Source organism: Volvox carteri (genome assembly GCF_000143455.1).
Source record: "Volvox carteri f. nagariensis unplaced genomic scaffold VOLCAscaffold_21, whole genome shotgun sequence".
Taxonomy (NCBI): domain Eukaryota; kingdom Viridiplantae; phylum Chlorophyta; class Chlorophyceae; order Chlamydomonadales; family Volvocaceae; genus Volvox; species Volvox carteri.
Window position 1 is genome coordinate 1594211 of NW_003307564.1, and position 18463 is coordinate 1612673.

An 18463-nucleotide genomic window follows, 5' to 3' on the forward strand; every position below is an offset into this window, starting at 1 on the left:
GCCGTACTGCAGTGGGACGCGCGTCCCCAAATGGATGCTGCCACACTTAGCGGACGAGGAAATCCGTCGCCTCCGCCCAGACATCATGTTCATCCCCGACCTCCCCGCGCACAGAACCAAGCGCAAACGGTACCAGGGGCCGGAGTGCAAATCCAAGCACGATGTATACATTGTTGAAGTGGGCTACACCAGTGACCTGCAGCACTCCGACAAACTCGAACAGAAAACCGCACAGCATGCACGGCTAACAGAGGAACTCACGAAAGCAGGCTGGACGGTGCACTACACCGAGGCGCAAATTGTCACCCTGGGAAGTACTGGGACACTAACCAACACACTAAAACCGCTACTGTGCAGACTCGGCTCGTCCGCTGAGCAGGCCCAGAAGACCTGCCTGCACCTCCACCGGCAAACAATCGAAGCAGCGGGCACGATTATCCGGGCGCGGCGAGTACTGGAGGGTACAGTCAAGTAACCGGTACAACCCGAACGGTTTCCCACGGTGGTGCGGGCATACAGGAGCGGCTACGCCGCCCCTCAGTTCCCCACCCCCTTAACACACGCCAGGCCCCGGCCGGCGTACTATTATTATTATTATTATTATTCAGTTAGCCACTGTGCCTGGCATGGCGAGGCGTGACTCTCAGTGTGACGAAGCGTGGCTCTCACTCAGTGGTGACGAGACTTGTGCTTGCGCCCGATGGCTATCATCGTACATGGCAAAAATAAGAAAAGTCATACCAAAAAGGTGTTATTTCCGTGGGTGACATATGTCACAATAGTTGTGCAGTTATGGTCGGGGCAGCGCAGAGTGCAGCAGCCGCGAGCGTCGTGCTGGAATCTCGTCATTCGCCCAACCCACCCATTACGCACCGCTTTTGCGAAGCGCTGCAATGGAGCAGAATAAACGCCCCTGCACAAGTAGATATGATCTGTTTCGCAGTCAGAAATGTTAATGCAAAGGTACTCCTGCAGCTGCCGGACTCCTGCCAGAATCCTGCAGCTGCCAGAGCCGACAGGCTCCAAAGCTGCCGTACCTCCCCAATCGTGGTAAGAGCGAGTCGGCAACGACTTAAGGCCTCCCTGGACTCAGCTTGGTCTGTGCAGCTTTAGCTACTGGTATCTGAACCTAAGGGACGTGCAGTGCAACGAAAAGAATTCCAAAGGGATCTTCAGCATCTCTGTTGTTTAGTCCGCGCTAACTGCGGTATGCAGTGCTCAGCTCGCTTTCTTCCAACACAGGCATCCAGTGGATGCGGAGATCGTTGGGCGAACAGAGCACCTGCGAGCAATGCCAACACTTCCACATCGCGAGAGATCTTAGCTCGATGGCTGGGTCCTGGAACCTAGCCAGTTTTTCCAACTTTTTCGACGAACTCCGGCTCGCCAACTTGGTTGCGTGAAAGACGCGACGGATGGCGTTTGCACTGACTGGCAATCGGAGAATCAGGGATTTTTAGTCAATAATCCCAGCACTGCAGCCCGCAATTGAGTCCTACAGTGATGGAAGCCTAGGGTGTGGTTACAACTACCTCCAACCACACGCTACCAAGTTGTTCAGCTGGAATGCTCGTTTCTGGTGCGCGCTGCGCACGCACACACTGAGTTTTAGCGCCCGCTCCACACAGGCGCAATTCATAATCCATTAGTGCACTGCCACAGGCCCGAGAGCGGAAAGGGCTCTAGCAGAAACAACAGGACCCGTCCCTCGTACGGCACTAATCCCCACACCCTGCCTGCCTGCGTCCATGACTGCAGTCCTACTTGCCGGCGACAGCGCTGTAAGGTCACCTACACCACCCCGGACACCAACTCGGCATAAGCGCCACCCGAGCACCAAACATAATTTTGTCGCACGGCCTCTTGTCACCCCCAACCCTGTCTGCGTCATCCTGTTCGCCCTCACGGCACTTGCGCGCTGGCCCGCAGTCACTACACGGCTGTTACAATCACACCCATAAAAACACGTCACCGTCAGGTCCGCCATCACAGCCCTCGGTACTGCCACCTGCTGCTGCAGTTGCAGCAGCATATGCCATTGCACCACGTGGCACGGCCCACCCCTTGCAAAACCTCCCCAGACTACGTCTTCCTCTGCAGTGCTCCACATCTCTTATCCAGGTATCGCCCCATACTCAGGACCTGTCGTCCATTAATGACACACATGCACACACACGCGCGGCCACACAAGCACGCATAGGAGGAAGGCGTAGCCGCACATGCCCCATGTTGACCTACCTAGCTGCACGCAGAAGCAATCCCGGCACACCTTCGCGACTGACCCTCCACCGTTCTGCTGCAGGCCCCAATGCCCTGCGGGCTTTGAGCTTCCGTATGCTGGAAGGTGCTTTGTGCTCCCATCCATGCATGGCCCGCCCAACTCAAGGTGCCTTGCAAGCAGCGCCCCTCCTGTAACCAGCGCTCCTCCCAAACATCGTACGGTACAGAACATGCAACTGCAATCCAGAGACACATCATTCTACACAGGCTGATTGCAGGCACAGGCCCCCTACATCCCTGCTTCGGGTCTAGTGGCCATCCTCACCCCCTGCCCGCTCGCTACACTACACAAGCTAGGACAGGGCATAGCAGAACAGCATGGTGCCACCAACATGGAGCATAATCCCAAGGCGACGTGCAGCATGCTGCGGATCATGCCTTCCCAGCCTACTCCACCTCCCTAGGCCTTAGGCCTCTGTTCCACACTCCTCCGCGATGCTGCAAATCCCTTTTGTCTAGTCGTTGTAGCTGAAGGCCGTCTGCGGCCTGGCCCCGGGCCCGCCCGGTGCCCCCGGCTGGCTGGAGGCGGTGAGGGCCTTCCAGATGCGGCACGTGTTGTCCTTAGAACCTAAGGTGCAGGTGAGAGGGGACGGCAAGTGTGAGGGGCAGGGCCACAGGAGCTAAGTGCCAGAGAATTGACGGCCCGCAGGTGATTGTGTAGAACGAAAACATGCCGCTTTCCGGCTCGTCTTCCGGGCCCAAGCCAGCGTGGCACCTTCCAGCAAAGGAGAAGGTATGTGCCGCGTCGGTGGCCCATATAATCCCCCGTCTCTGTCCTCCTCCCATCCTCGGCCCTTAACGCATAATGCCGGCTACCCGTCCCTCCTCGTCATCTCAATCCACTCCTACACGCCTCTTTAACCCCACCCTCCCCCTCCCACACCGCGGATAACGCGCCATGCGGCCGCAACCACGCACCCGTAATAATGAAATCACCCTCGTAGTTGAAAGCGCAGCTGAAGATTTCGTCCGTGTGGCCCTCCAGGACCTTCAATGACAGATATGGCAGGTATTTGCAAGCATCGCCGTGAGGTGGTGAAGCAAAAAACGAAACGCATCCAAGGAAACCGAGGGCATGCCGTTATGAAGGAGGGCGAGGCGATAAACACAAGGTCGGAACACGACGGCACGGATCACCCGCGCAACTAAGCGGGGCATCCAGCCTGCTTCCGCTCGTACCTACACCCTACACCCCGCTGCCTACCACACTAGACACTTTGAGGAATCAATGCGGCACCCGCTTCCACCATACAAATCTGAGGCCGCTAGCAGGTCTCCCGCCCATACCTGTAGGCATTCTCCCGAGTCACAGTCCCACAGCCTGCGGCAAGAGCGGAAGGAAAAGTAGCAGCAGGTGTCGGGTTAGGACGGATTGCACTGTCTCAACACGGACATGGTACACCACACAGCTGAAGTCAATGGCATCGTCACGCGCCTTATTACTTAAACCTCAGAATTACGACAAATCACAGTATCTCTGACTGCTTCTCCAAACTTATACTTAGGGTTCACGCATGCGGTGCATGCAAGCCGAATACGTTACGTTTTTGCTAAGCGGTTGCAAGCGAGAACTTGTAACAAGTGCAACTGGCTCGGTTAAAGGTTGGAGCAACACGTGTTGAATAAATGCCCTGTCCTGAGCTGGACTATTTGATGGAATTGGGCACCAGGAAGGAATGGAATGTTTGTTGCCATGCGTCAAGCCGCCCCGCCCTAGCTGAGATGCTCAACGTGGGCTGTTGCGCACGCCAAGGTTCCCCCACTCGCACCTGCAGGTCTTGTCCGACGATGCCGTGATCAGGCGTGTACCCTGTGGCCGACAATAAGACGATGAGGCCACACAGGAGGAGGGTCAAGCGTACGAGTGCAGCCTTGGCTTCATGCCCACATCACAGAAACGCCATCACGTCCTGTAAATTGTAGCGTTGCTTTTAACGGGATTTGACAGCCCACGTGCATGCCTAGTATGTCGCAAACGTTACGGGCCCCAGTCACATTCACAGGGCCGGCAAATCCCCCAACCCTGACCTGCCTCACTTTCCCCAGACCTTTTCCTAGGTGTACCTAGACCGAAAATACATTGGTGCACATCTGGGCCCCCCTTTCTGAAAACACCGTGACGGGAACTCCCCGCTCCCGGGCCACTGGCGTTCAGCGGTCATGCCAGGTCCCAGTCCCCACCTTTCCCATACCCCTCTCGGCTCACCTGCGGGTTAAAAGCCACCTTGCTGATCTCGCCCTCGTGCCCCACCAGTGTGTGATTGCACACCCCGGTCAGCGTGTGGTAGAGCCTGAAAGGGAGTTACAAGGCGAGAGCGGGCAGGGAGCCGACCAACAGCGGTCAGGAATAACGTGCTAGGTGATCTCTCGTACATTTGATGAGCCATCAAGCAGGTCCAAAAACCTTCAGATGGACCGAAGTTACCACACCAGCTATACCGTAGGAGGACACATGCAACACGCACAAGCAATCGCAGGGGTAGCTGCGGGGTAGAAAGCGGTTACCTGGCCGTCCCATCTGCCGACGCCGACACGAACTTTGTCCCCGCCGAGTCAAAGGCCACATCCAAAACCTCGTCGGTGTGGCCCTGCGAGAACAACAACATTTATGTGGCCCACAGAGCCGTCAAGACATGATGATGATACAAAAACAGTACAAGACCTTAACTGAAATCTTTCTGTCCCTTAAAAATCTCTTAGGTTTAGGCAGGTGAAGTTCACATCACCGTTGCCTCGTAAACCAATGGCCTTTGCTGTGAATAAAGCAAGCCGACGCATTTAGGCCTCTTTTTTTCAGCCGGTACGTCAGCAACGCGTGCCGCGCTGGTCCGGGGATGCACAAGGCGGCCATACAGCCCCACGTTTAACACACCCAGAACAACCCCACAGACATATGGGGCTTTAAACCTGGAGTAAAATGGACTGAGATATATGGGTGCACGTGCCAACCCCCAGTCAGTTTCGAAAACAACAGCGATAACCGTAATTAAACTACAACACAGACCCTTCGCCCCGACTGGGGACCCGACTTGGCATGTGACTTACCTGCTTTACCGAAAGGCACCGGCCGCTACGCACATCCCAGAGCCGAGAGGTGCAGTCGATGGATCCACTGACCACCAGCGTGCCTGCATGTGCCGACAGTCGTGCAGTGACGCGATAGGTTGTATACGATGGAAACTGCCTACTGGAAGGGAAAAAGCCCAACGGACTGGGGCCAAACCAACCATGGATGTAGATTTGGACGGAGATGCCGACGGCGGTGCGCACATACTGTTAACGACTTCGCAATAATAACAGCCTCGGCCTGAAGCTACGGATGTGGGCAACACCTTTATACCGACGCACATAGATGGCACCCCTGTCTCCGCAAACATGAGATCATTAGCCGCTATCCCATATTCAATCCTGGTAATGGAATGTGGGCGCTCCGCTTGCATGGCTACGATGGGCCAACGCCCTTCCGCTCCCTTCCTGCTCCACGTCTAATCGCCGTGCCATGTCTAACCCTGTGGCAGACCTCTACAAACCCAAGCACAAACCCTACCTGACATCTCTTACCTATCGCGGGTTGGCCACCCTTTCCCCCAATGCTCCCTCCTATCCTGCCCGCGGTCCTCCATGTGCAGTTCATACTAAGGGCTTGCATTCTGCATATACAGGTCCGGTCCCCCCTCACCCACCCGCATAGTTGAACTGCGTGCTCGAGACCTCCCCTCGGTGGCCGCTGAGCACGTGCACGCACTGCCCCGTGCGCACATCCCATAGACGCGAGTCATGGTCAAAGGAGCCCGTCACGATCAGGTCACCGCCCGTGTTGAAGCCCAGGCTCACAATCTCCGCTCTGTCCAGGAAATATTTCACGGCAGGATTACACAAAATTTCGCGCAATATACGTTGTGACTTTACGACAAAACATACACGATGAGGAGCAGAAGGAAGCGACAAGGACGACAGCGAGCGCCAGGCTGACTAGCGCGCGGGGATTTGTTTCAACACCTTGACATGAATACCTTGCAAGGTTTTACAAGTTGCTCGCTTGAGTGGCTTGCGGAGTTCCTTCCGCAATTTCCGCCGTCAACTCAACGCTCTTATTCAACAATCAGCAACCATCCAGCCATCGGTAAGTGCCTTTGGCGACACCCTTATGCAGCGCACCTCGTCCCCCACGTTTCCCGCTAAGTCCACAACACATTCCCCGTGCCGGCATTTCCCATCGTCCCAATACGCAACCCTGACGCCCCGCCATAACCTCCCCACCTGTGTCCCTGCAGCGTGGCCCGCTCCTGTCCCGTCTCCACATCCCACAGCTTCGCCGTGTTGTCCATAGAGCCCGTAGCGATTATGGTCGACTAGGGGACGACGTGACCAACGGGGAACAGAGGGCATGGCATCAGCAAGGTGCGGACAGACAGTGGGAGGGAAGAAGCGCCATGGCCCCGACAGCAGGTCACCCCGGGCCCCCAATGCACCGCACCACCGTACGACAAGTCCTAGGGGTCACAAACCACCATGCCTCCGGCTTCATTCCGAACCCATACCTGTGGATTAAATGATAAACACACGATCTCCGTCTGGTGACCTGGTAACAAAGAGATTGCCGAAAGCGAAAAGCGGAAGAAAGGTAGACACTTTGTGATTGACCAGCAAGCGGGGGAGTGGTAGGCGCAATCGGATGGGTGACTAGACCGACCAAATTTGCCGCAAAGCCTAGCATGACCGCGTTGGGAGCGCAGGGAGACGGGAAGGAAGCAAGAGGGGCGGGGCTTATACTCTAGTCATGGGTCCACGAAAGAAAGGACGCATGACGAGGGCCGGCGCTGACGCTGCATCACCGCGCGGGCGAGAAGTTTCTCGGGGATCGAAATGCGGTGTTGAAACGCACATAAAACTCTTTGAAATGGCAAACTTTGCACGAACGTGGCAGCTCTGTCATGCTACGCCCAACGCTTATGCGAGTGTACGTATGTCCCGGGGCTCGCGTGCATATAGAACCGCAATCAAGCCCGTTCCCTCAACACCTTTGAGGGTGTAGTACAGCTGCCCCGTGTACGCGTCCCAGAGTTTGCAGGTTTTGTCAAACGAGCCTGTCACAATCTTGTCACCGTACGGGTTGTTGAACGCGATGGCGTACACCTGTGGGAGACGTATCCACCACACAACCAAGGCCGCCGGAAGGGGGTGGCAGTCGCAAGAGGGTTCGTAACGCAAGGGTCACTCCAGTTTGCTGGGCTGCGCAGAGGGCTCCGGCAGGGGAGACCAGGACATGGAGAGTATTCCGCTTCAATAATCCCACAATTTCACTTGTAGAAGCTCCAATGTGTTCTGTTTCTGTGGCATTTCTTCGCCACTCACCACGTTCTTGTGCCCCTCCAGCGTGAAAATCTCCTCTCCTGTAAACGTGTTCCAAACCTGACAGGACCGAGGGTTGCGTGATGGGCATTGAGCGGGCGAGTATCAAAGGTCGAACCGCTAAAGTACTTGGGCACCAGGCTGAAGGGTGGTGGCGGTGGTGGGCACGCACGCGGAATGGCTATGCGCAACAGCACATTTACATGCCCAGGTTCTCATGTGCCGGGATTGATTGGTTTGCGGCGATAAGCAATCGTTCACTGTCACATGCTACCTGTTCATGAATTTCTTTTCATTCTTGCTATGAACCGCGGTCGCAAGACACCGGTCCAACAGGTAAACTAGATTCCCGAAGTACACAAGAAACAATAAAGAAACCACATAACAGAGAAACACATTCTCTAAGCGGCAAGCCTGGCCGCATAGCAAATCACTATCGTGCCCAGCTGTGTGGCATAGGGCAGGTGACGAAATGCAAGCAGGTCAAGGGCTTCCCTGCAGCCTCCGCTGCGGCAATCCAGCGAACAACAGTTGAGACGCATCCAAGCGGACCGTTTTATGGACCATAAAACAGGAAAATGAGAGCCCAGGGCAACCCCGCCCGCCCGAACCCCGCGCCCAGTAAGCACCTTGCATGTCCTGTCATACGACCCAGTAATGAAGCGATCGCCGCTCTTATTAAATGCGCAGTTGGTCAGAGGCAGGATGTGGGCGCGCAACACCTGAGGTCCGTAAAGGAGAGGTAGAAAGATTTGGTTTAAGTGGAACTCAATGCAAAGGGCGATTGAAAGCCTGGGTGACTGGGTGGGTTTGCTTGTAATGCACAGCGAAGGTGAAAGAAGAGCATGACTTGCTTCGACACGCAGATGCAGTTGGGTTGGTCGACGGTTGCCGGCGGGGCTACAGTTTACGGAATGGTTGGTGCGATGCATGCAGGCAGGCATGCAGGCTCGCTCCCGGGAGGTCAGGCCAACGTGCAACATGGACCGGCAGCACCCTCCCCATCTCGCAATTGTTGCGATATTTGCACGCTGTCCAAAGGACAGAAAGTATCACCATCACACCACACTGGTGCGCCTCCAAAGCCGTAGGCAATGCGCCGGCTGAGAGCCTCCAGAGAAAACCCACCACGGACAACATCGCCCACCCCTTGTACCCGAATCAATACCTGGCACCCTAACCCATGAGGCGAATGTCATAGTCGGCAGCGAGCTGCTAACACTACTATCCCGCAGCCGACATCCAGCCTTGTTACCCCGCAACAATGTTCCGGAGCAACAGGAGCGGGACCCTGTTGACCGCGTTGAGCGAAAGCCCACCACTGCGCAAACTCATACCCGGCCATGGCCGCGCCAGGGACTCCCTGCCTGAAAGCGTGGTATCATCCCTCCCATGTCTTGCATCTTCTCGTCATGGAAACTTCCCACTTGTAAGGGACCCACCTTGAACAACGTGAAGCTGTGGTGTTGCTGCTCCAGCATCTTATCGATTAATCTGTGTATGAGTTGCCGTAGCGCTGGTCGCCGGTTCTCACTGATAAGCGGCTCCTGACGGATTATTTGCGATAGCAACACCTGCAACCCAGCCAAAACCCGCGTCGCATAATTCACTTACAAGATGGGCACATTACTGAGTTCCATGGCCCGGTTACCAGACGAACACCGAGAGTCAACTGAGAGGCATGTTTCCATCGACACAAAGAACACATAGGCACCCCTTGCGCCTCCATACCTCGACATCCACATCTGGTGTAAGATCCAGCAGATCAATTGGCTTCTGCTTCATAGCGCCATCCCTTTCATACTGCAAGATGATTCCAGGCGGATAGTATCGAAGAAGGAACTTCTTCAACTTCGCTGCCATTTCTGCTTGCAGTGCTTTCGTAAAGCTGTCTAAATGTCTAACGCCTCAAAAGGCTGTTGCCAAAGAACTCGAAAGGCTCCGAACGGGGGCGGCGGTCCAAACTGAGTCTATGGCTGTGGGCCTGGCCCTCCTAACCTATGAAGGCCAGACCCAGCACGCTGGAGGTGTTGAGTTGGCGTCGGACGTTGTTATCGAGTTAACTTGAAGTCTCCTCGGGAACTATCTCAATAAGACTTAGTGCGCAATATTAAGATGGCATGGTGTGGTGTTATCATAAAGTCAATTACACTAATTTGTATTGAATGTAAATTCTGCAGTGGCTTTGACGATCCCGAGGGTGTCCGTGCATGGAGACCGATCAAGGTGCAGTAACAATACAAAACGCCCGTGCTGTAAATGTGTATGCATTAGTTCATTTAAGGAAAACTTTGTGAATACACAGCAATATTATAACCCGCGATGTGCTGAACGCTTAATTGAGCTATTACCATAAACACGGTACTGCTACATTAGCAGCAATGTTGAAAACAAGCCATCGGCAAGCTTCTGGATCATGCTTTCAGGCGCGCTCGGCGCCCCCGCCACGTCGGGCGTTGTGGTGGTCGTCGTCGGCGCAGCAGCAGCAGCGCGCTGTGCAGTGCAGCGCGGCGGAGATGCTCGTCGGCGTTGGTAGCTCAGTACCAGAGACCTATCTTACAAATCACGATTTGGAGAAGCTAGTTGAGACAAGCGACGATTGGATCGTGACTCGCACGGGTATTAAGAAGCGTCATGTACTCGGCAAGGGCGAGACGTTGGCCCAGCACGGCATCGCCTCAGCCAAGCGTGCTTTGGAGATGGCTGGCATTGCTGCCCAGGATGTGGACCTCGTCCTATTTGCAACCTCATCGCCGGATGACGTGTTCGGCAGCGCATGCCAGGTGGGGTCTTGTAACGCTCACGGCCGCTTGTTCGCACTCCCTCGTGCCAATCCTGACGGCGCCAACAGTCCAAACATCTATTACTGATTAAAGCTTTTCATCGTACTTACTTGGCAGCCCAGTTTGGTCAGGCCGCCGCTTTCATCGCGCAAGGTCGTTTACAGTGCAATAGGCTAATCACCAAAGAGTATTCTGCCTTGTTGGTTTGGATGGCCATTTGAAATGCCTTTATTTTTTAACTTGCAAGATAGGGGTTGATGGAGCTGCTTTCGGCGTGTGCGTTGCTCAGCGCTCAGCAATTGGCGCTGAATCAGCGGCGCACCTGGCGAAGGCTGCGACCCAAATCTCCCAGCTTGCCGGACACACATATCGGTCGGTTGCAGCACTGAAACGGCTCTGCGACCTGAAATCCCACACCACACACCAGCACCACCACCACCACGGTTCCGCACCCACACCCGACCCCTCTTCTGCATCGGCATCACTTGTCCCAGCCCTCATCCCCTGCGTGCCTGCCCCTCCACCAGTCCACCTCATCCACCTGAGCCACCCCTTCCCCAGGATTGGCCGCGCCTTCCCTTGCCTCCTGCCCTTGAGCCCTCCTCCGTCGTTCCATATCCCGCCCGCGACGCTGCACCGCTCATCTGAAGCCACCTGAAACCCGCCGTCCCGCCACCCAAAACAAATCTTGCACCCCGACCACACACCCTCAGGTTCAGGCGTCCATTGGCGCTCGGCATGCAGTTGCCTTTGACCTGACAGCGGCCTGCAGTGGCTTCGTGGTGGCGCTGGTGACCGCCGCCCAGTACATCCGGGCCGGAACCTTCCGGACGGTGCTTGTGGTGGGGGGAGATGCGCTCTCACGCTTCGTGGACTGGCGGGACCGAGGTGAGCGGGTGCCACGCTGAGTGCGTGGGCCGTGAACGAGCCGCCGTACAGGGTATTAGGAGCCGTAGCACTGGTGCAGGGGGCTGGAACTGGATGCGAGCCCATTTGGTGCCGTCGGGTGCATGATGTTTTTGAGCTGCTGAGAATGGGCAGCCGTAGCGGGTATTGGGGACCCGAACAATCCTGTGTAGAACACCGGGCTAGAAGGGGGAAAGGAGGTATGAAGCGCAGTCCGTCGTCATCGACCAGCCCCAGCGCAACCGGTTGGCTAGCTGACTTCGGGTTGCGAGGAGTTGAGGCATTTTGGGCGGTGCTAGCTGGGGCAGCAAATACGTGTTGGCCCATGCGGTTAGAGTGTCGGATGTGACCCAGCAGTACAGTACAAGTTCCGTACACACACTCGTGAGGGAGTGCCCGTAAGAGCCGGGGGGGGGAAGGTTAAGGACGGACAGCAGGGGGCGACTGCCCGTTAGGGTTAGTGCGGAGGTGACTGTGGTGGCCCCCGCACCAGCGGTGGCCCCACTGCGCTAGCTCGGAACGCTCGCCGCCGCCCAGCTACAGCCAGACCAGGTCAGGTCGTACCCCCAAACCCGACCAGGTCAGGTCGTACCCCCAAACCCGACCAGGTCAGGTCGTACCCCCAAACCCGACCAGGTCAGGTCGTACCCCCAAACCCGACCAGGTCAGGTCGTACCCCCAAACCCGACCAGGTCAGGTCGTACCCCCAAACCCGACCAGGTCAGCCTAAAACACACCGTGTCAGGAAGATGGGAAAGAACGTAAAACGTAACGGAGTAAGAGGAATCCGGGGGCATGGTCGTGGCAGCCGCTGCGGCTCCACTTGCCGCTGTGGGCGGCCGCAACCCCGGCACCACAGGTTTGCGCATTACGGTTTTGTGGTGCGAACGGTCGGCAGGTGGGGAAGAAGTATGGGGCGGAAGGGGGACACTCCGGAAGAGAAAGTGATTGGTAAAGAGCTCCCGCGAGTTGTTCCGACGACGACACCACAGCTTCGGGCGGGTTGGCGGATTTGGCGGCTGTCGCATACGCGGCGATACTTCAGCGGCCACAGTACTGCTGGATGGACAAACTGGCAGCGGCGGCGGCAAAAAGCCTTCAGCAGTAGTATCTGCAGCGTAGCAGTCGCAGCATCAGAGATAGCGGCATTAGCCACTGGGTGCCTGCTCGCGATGTGATGGTTGATGCAGGCACGTAATGGACATTGACCAATATATGAGGACATCATGCTGCCTCTCGCATTTGTTAATACTACATACACAGCATGTAAACCTCGGTAAAGTTATTCAACGGGTATGGTGTGCTTCTTGCGGCCTCAGTTCATTATTACGACACGGCACGTAAACACACATGACGCAGAAATGGGACAAAGCAGGGTTTGAAACCCTAAGACCTGCAACGCCATAGTACAGGCATGGGACGCTCACCTGTGCTCGGTCGGTGTGCTCTAGGTCAGCCTACCGATCTTTCAGGCAGCTTAGCAGGCGCGCGTGTAAGCCAAAGCTTGCAGGCCAGGACCGAGAGTGGGCTGTGCAGGTGGTATTCGCGATCCTTGTACGGACCCGTCATCCGGAGCTGTTACTACGGACTCTTCCGCCCTGGGAACGAATCTTGTGCGTCTGTGTTCGCGGTCCTTTTCTTACGTGCGTCCGTCACCCCTTCATGCCGGCTCTGTTCTTCTCCCCTTCGCGCCGCTCCTCCATGCCGCTGGCCGCTTCAGGGACGTGTATTCTGTTCGGGGACGGGTGCGGAGCGGTGGTTGTGACTGCCAACCCCGACCCGGAAGCTCCTGGGGCCATTCTGGGCATGGAGATGGGTAGTGACGGGGGTGGACACAAGCACCTTCATTGCACATTCGCAGGTAGGCAGGAGGGGAGCTGCGGGGAACACTGGGTGCCGGGAGAATAAGCGGCGTTAGGATAGTCGTATTGCACACGGGATGGTGGTGGTGATGGGGATGGTGGTGTATGGGATCTGGGAATTTAAGAGGGGGCGTATGATAGTGGTGGGTTTGCCCCGCTGGGTGGTTATGGCATTGGGGGGATTTGGCGCTGACGGAGAGCTGGCAGGTAGTGGACTCGTGGTGTGGCGGAGGCGGGTCGGCGTGTGCTTGGGGCTGGGAGGGTGGGGGTAGCGCCGGGGTTCTCATGGCTTTGACCTTGTGCCCCTCGGCGCGCCATCCGTCCCGCCCGCAGCACATTCCCGCCATGGAATTTATCTTTTCCCTCCGTCCCCTCCCCCCTCCGTCCCTTCCCCCATGTCCTTAGGAAGCGGCATGAAGCCCCTGTCCGATGGAGCCGACCCCTCCTCGCACGCCGCTTACAGCAATATCTACATGGCCGGACAGGACGTGTTCAAATTCGCCGTACGGACCGTACCGGCGGTAGGTGTACTGCATTCCTGGTGGCCAGTTTTAAACCCTAAAACCCTATGATTCCATTCCCCCCTCCTCTGGTCGCCGCCTTTAAGAACGCCTTTTGGTCAGTTCTACTTCTGGTACACTCTTGCCCTGGCAGCAGCTTCACTCGTTCGTGGTTCGTCCTCCCCCCCCACTCTGCCTAAATTTCCCCCCGCCTTCGTTTTCCTCCCTCATCGCCAGGTCATTGACGGCGCGCTAGCAAAGGCCAACCTGCCAAAGGCAAGTGTCGCGACGGAGGCAAACTCGCCCGTGTGTGACGCGGGGAGTTGTCAGGGGGCGAACGTCCAGCCTACTCCGGGCCGTTCTCGTTTTCATGTTGTTTTTAGTGCGGGGAGTTCGGGTCCCCTGGGGTTGCGTCACCACCTGCGTTGCCCCTCCTCCTCCTCCTCCCACCCCCGCTCCGCCCCCTGATGCTGATGCCATCTTCACCACGCAACGATTTCTGTCAGCGCCCCCGTCACTTCATCCCTCCCCCCTCCCGCCGGCTGCTTCAGATGTCAGTTGTAAAGGGCCCTTTGCTCCTTGCGTAAGACTTCTTCCCCCCCCAGCTGCACATGCATTGCCTCCCCCTCGCCCCCTCTGCTCTCCCAACCTCCCAACCACAACCACAATCCTCTTCCTCCCATTCAAACACACACACAGGAATCTGTGGACTGGTTGGTGATGCATCAGGCAAATCAGCGCATCCTGGACGCGGCCGCACAGGTGGGTCGGACGGTGGTGGCGCCCTCCTGCTTTTCCCGGTTGGTTGGATTCCAATTTGGGAGGTCCGATGGGGAACCTCCCAATGGGGGAGGTTATGGTGAGGGATTGCTGGGTGGTGAGCGGAAATCACGTGCGGGGCTGCAAGGCGGTTGCTGACGGGGGGGAAAGGCATGAATCAGCGCATGAATGCAAGTAACACAACTCGCGCGGTATCGATGTTCCCCCACTCCCTCATTCCCACCTGCCCAACCGCTCCTGGTTCATGTCACCCCCGAACCCCGGGCTCGGGCACACAAGGGAATGTTTTACCGACCCCCTCTCCCTTCTGTTGCCGCCTGGCGGCCCGCTGGGCGCCACCACTCGGGCCCCTGCAGTTGCCCGAATGCGTTTTCATCTATCCCCCCCTCCTGAGTTCTACGTCTGGTACACTCTTGCCCTGGCAGCACCTTCACTCGTTCGTGGTTCGTCTTTCCCCCACCGACCCCCTCCTACTGTTCCCTCTCATCACTAATACATATCCACGCGTGGTAATGCACACATACATACACATAGCGCCTGGGTTTGCCGGCGGAGCGCGTCGTGTCAAACCTGTCCCAGTACGGCAACACCTCCGCCGCGTCCATTCCCCTGGCACTGGATGAGGCCGTACGGGGCGGCCGAATTCAAAAGGGAGATAAGGCGAGTTCAGAATGGGGGATCGGTCAAGGAAAGGTGGTGGTGGGTGCGGCGGGGTGGGGTGGGGTGATTAGGGTGGAGGGGTAGGGATAGGGGCGGCTGATCATAGGACGGAGGACCATTTGCACCAGGTGGAAAAAGGGGGGATTAAGCCGCCGCCGCCGCCGACTAAGGCCGGGCCACAGGGCTGGCTAACCCCCCCCTCGCGCGCCTCTGTGTGTGTTTTTCGTGTGTGTGTGTGTGTGTGTGTTTCGTGTGTGTGTGTGTCAAAAGAGGAGGGGTATTTCCCTCGTTTTTATTTCCGCATTTATTTCCGCCTGTGCTGCCTCCTGGTTCTCTGCACCATGTGCCTGCCTGACCTCCACCGACGTCGTCCCCCGGCTGCCGATCACATCTCCTCTCCTCATCTCTCTCTTTGCCGGATCTGTCTGGTTGCTACTCGGTTTTGCTGTGTTGCTCGCTCTGTGACAGATCGCGATGGCTGGTTTCGGAGCGGGTCTCACTTGGGCTGGAGCCATCGTACGGTGGGGCTGATGAGATGAGATGAAAAGAGCCACAGGGGGGAGCGACACATCGGCACCTTAGCGAGTACAAGGGAGGTCTGGTTTCGGAACGGACCGACGGAACGATCTGCAAATCAATTTAAGAGATGGGGAAGAGAGTTAGTCTTGTTTGTTAGTCCTTGGGTGCGGGGTTGGAGGAGGAGGGAGAGGAGGAGAAATCGTTTTGTCTGCAAGAGGAAAGAGGAGAGAGCAAGTGAAGAGAGGAAAGGAGAAGAGAGCCCTGGAGGAAGAAGATCTGGCGACCTCCTCTTGTTGTTGTTGCGAAGCGAGCTCTGGTGTAATTGGAGCAGCCGAGTGAGTGTGCCTGTTGAACGAGTGACTGCTCGCGATGGAGAAAATTGCTGGCTGGCGTGCTCAGGAAGGCGCCGCCGCTGCTGCTGTTGCGGCTGCTGTTACGTTGAAGCAGTAAAGATCCGCAGCACTGGCATCGCATAACTGTGGCCGCCGCCGCCACCGCCGCCGCCTTAGAGCCAATCAGCTCTACTAGCAGAACAGCAGCCGCAGCAGCAGCAGCCGCAGCAGAGGGCATTCAGTAATGGGGGGCAGGGGGGGAACATCGGCGGTGTATGTGTGGCTGGTGGTGAGGGTGCTAGCATTGTATCTGTTAAAGTGAACAGGTCTGTCTTCTTCTCTTTCCGTCGGGGTGTAAGATTGTGCGGGCTGTGCGGCGGCGCAGTAGTGCCGTGTCCGGGGCTTCAAGCCGCTGTACGGTAGCTTCCACGGACGTCCTCGATTCGGGCTCTGTCTCGGTTGTCGCGCGCATGCACACCTGTGTGTGTGTATGTGCGTGTATCTGTGTGTACCTGTGCATTTGTATGTGTGTGTATGTATGTGTGTGTCATTCGGAAGGGACTTCCCCCTGCGAGCCCATCCCACGTGCCCCCCTCGCGCCCGTCCCTGTTGTGCGGCTGCCGTGCCGGTGCGAACCCTTAGCCCTGCATCCATAGCGCCGTTGTGCGGCTGCCGTGCCGGTTGGTTTGCCGTCGTACCAGGTATCGTCCAGGAATCATTTCAATCCCCTCACCCTACGGGGTCTGGTTTCCGTGCTGTCGTACTGTCAGGGGTCCGGACTAGATGGACAGCTACCGGTGGGCTGCCGCACCGCCACATGTTGCATGGTTGGGTCCGTGTCCGATGTGTTTGGGGAGTTGAGGTGCGTGCGTGCAAGAGGAGAATGCACGAAGAAATTGATCGGACCCCGTGGTCAAGAAGGGGGGGAATGGAGGTGTGGTAAGAGGAAGCAGGACAGGACAGGTGAGAGGCCTGCCTGCCTATCTGCTTAACCGCCCCTCAGCAAGGCCACATGTATGCTTGGGCTGGCCATGGCGGTGTGCATTGTCCTCGGCTTAAGCTCATGCTTTGCTGAGTCCTAGCTCCGGTCGGTGTAGAGGTGTAGCGGAAGAAAGTTGGGGCACCGCCGCGTCCGATGTACGCTGAGCACTCGGGAGGGGAAAGCCTTTGAAGATATTTAGAGCTCGTCCCGGGAAGAAGGATATGTCACAGCGCGCTTGCTGGCGTCCAAGCCGCCTGCCATGGGCATTTCGTGTGGGAGCCCGTTTTTGAACGGATTGGATAAAAAATACGACATGTAGGTGTTAGCTATGTTGTGTGGTTTCCTTTGCGGCGAGGTGGTGGGGGATAGGTGCCACCAGTGGCGGTGGCGGTGCATGGGGCCGGGGGTTTAAGGTTCATTTCATAACGCCTGACTGTGCTGAGCCGTGTTTACATGCGAGACCCTATTTGCTCGTTGGGGGAGGTGCTCTCCGTGTCGCACCGCCTCCTGGAGCAACGTCGCAGCAGTGGGCGTGGAGGAGAGTGTGTGGCCTTGCTGGCCAGACCTGGATTGGAGGTGCACTCACTGCTTACTTGCCTTCAGGTCACGGCTTGTGGATAGTCACACGCGCACGCATGCACGCACGGCCGTTCGCTCCAGCCGCGACGGGTGTTCAAACTCTAGGGGGAGGTTATGGTGGTCCGGGAACAGGTGCGTTGCCTTGCTCGTTAGGGTTGTCACAAGTACTTGGTGTCCGGGGCAGAACTAAAGTGCTGAGGAGAGAATGAAGAATGGCAGCTAGTTTATAGGCGGTAACGGCGCTGGTGGAAAGAACGGAGATGACGCCCTAAGAGCCAAGCCGCATTGCCGCTTAAATGCACAAACCGGTGGTGCACCTCCGCCGGATGCGCGCTGGGTTTCGGCGTTCGTAAATTTTCTGGCACGTACTGTTTTGTTTTTCTACTTTGGAATGAGCAAAATGAGGCGCACCAGCTAGGTTGCTTATACTTTTGTAACCCGTAGTATCCTCCCCAGTCAAATGCACCACGTGTTCGCTAGGCGAAATGCTGTCGTAGGAATGCGGAGGAATGTCAGAGCTGGCGTAATTCGGGTAGAGGACCCGCAGTGTCAAGCAATGGTTTGGTTCGCACTCCATGGGTTTTGGAGTACTGCTGAGGGTGTATGGCACTCCATGGGTTTTGGAGTACTGCTGAGGGTGTATGGCACCAGAACCACCTACAGTAATGATGCCGACAGTAATGATGCCGACGGCGGAAATGACACCATGGGCAGGCAGCATGCTGCGGTGTTAACCAGCGTAAGAAAATAGGTTGCCAAAGCACCGTTTCGGAAATACACCGGTGCCCGAGTCGTTTCCGGTATCTGTCGGGAAGGACGTTGCGACCCGGCCCTTGGTATCGACGCAACCACTGGACTATTGCAGAGTTATACAGAAGTAGCATGGGCTCGTTCACAGAGAGTAAACACGTGCCTATGCCCTTGAGTT

General features: G+C 56.8%; 4 protein-coding genes across 4 annotated transcripts in view; 2 read left to right on the forward strand and 2 right to left on the reverse strand.

Moving 5' to 3' along the window:
• Positions 1-1639, reverse strand: part of VOLCADRAFT_91567 (uncharacterized protein) — a gene marked incomplete at both ends in the record, with an annotated part of 2971 nt that extends 1332 nt beyond the window's left edge. The window contains 2 exons of the mRNA XM_002951056.1: positions 874-997; positions 1533-1639. Coding sequence (XP_002951102.1) covers positions 874-997; positions 1533-1639 — 231 coding nt within the window. The remainder of the gene's footprint in view (positions 1-873; positions 998-1532) is intronic.
• On the reverse strand, positions 1510-9780 carry VOLCADRAFT_81325 (uncharacterized protein). Its single transcript, XM_002951057.1, has 15 exons — positions 9364-9780; positions 9075-9206; positions 8262-8354; positions 7636-7692; positions 7302-7416; positions 6822-6862; positions 6541-6632; positions 5964-6124; positions 5326-5408; positions 4786-4868; positions 4487-4571; positions 4050-4090; positions 3568-3601; positions 3199-3268; positions 1510-2848 (listed from the first exon to the last, which is right to left on the reverse strand). Exons 1-15 carry the CDS (start codon positions 9493-9495, stop codon positions 2736-2738), a joined length of 1332 nt encoding a protein of 443 aa, XP_002951103.1. The 5' UTR covers positions 9496-9780; the 3' UTR covers positions 1510-2735.
• Positions 9781-10148: 368 nt separating this feature from the next.
• Positions 10149-15654, forward strand: VOLCADRAFT_60981 (uncharacterized protein; the record flags this gene model as incomplete). Its single annotated transcript, XM_002950959.1, has 8 exons — positions 10149-10415; positions 11129-11303; positions 13042-13182; positions 13589-13704; positions 13921-13965; positions 14383-14445; positions 14998-15159; positions 15592-15654. 8 exons carry the CDS (start codon positions 10149-10151, stop codon positions 15652-15654), a joined length of 1032 nt encoding a protein of 343 aa, XP_002951005.1.
• A 564-nt stretch (positions 15655-16218) lies between these two features.
• VOLCADRAFT_91570 (uncharacterized protein) lies at positions 16219-18286 on the forward strand (the record flags this gene model as incomplete). Its single annotated transcript, XM_002950960.1, has 4 exons — positions 16219-16263; positions 16676-16836; positions 17560-17667; positions 18016-18286. The coding sequence occupies 4 exons, from the start codon at positions 16219-16221 to the stop codon at positions 18284-18286; spliced, it is 585 nt and encodes a 194-aa protein (XP_002951006.1).
• Between the last annotated feature and the right edge of the window lie 177 nt (positions 18287-18463).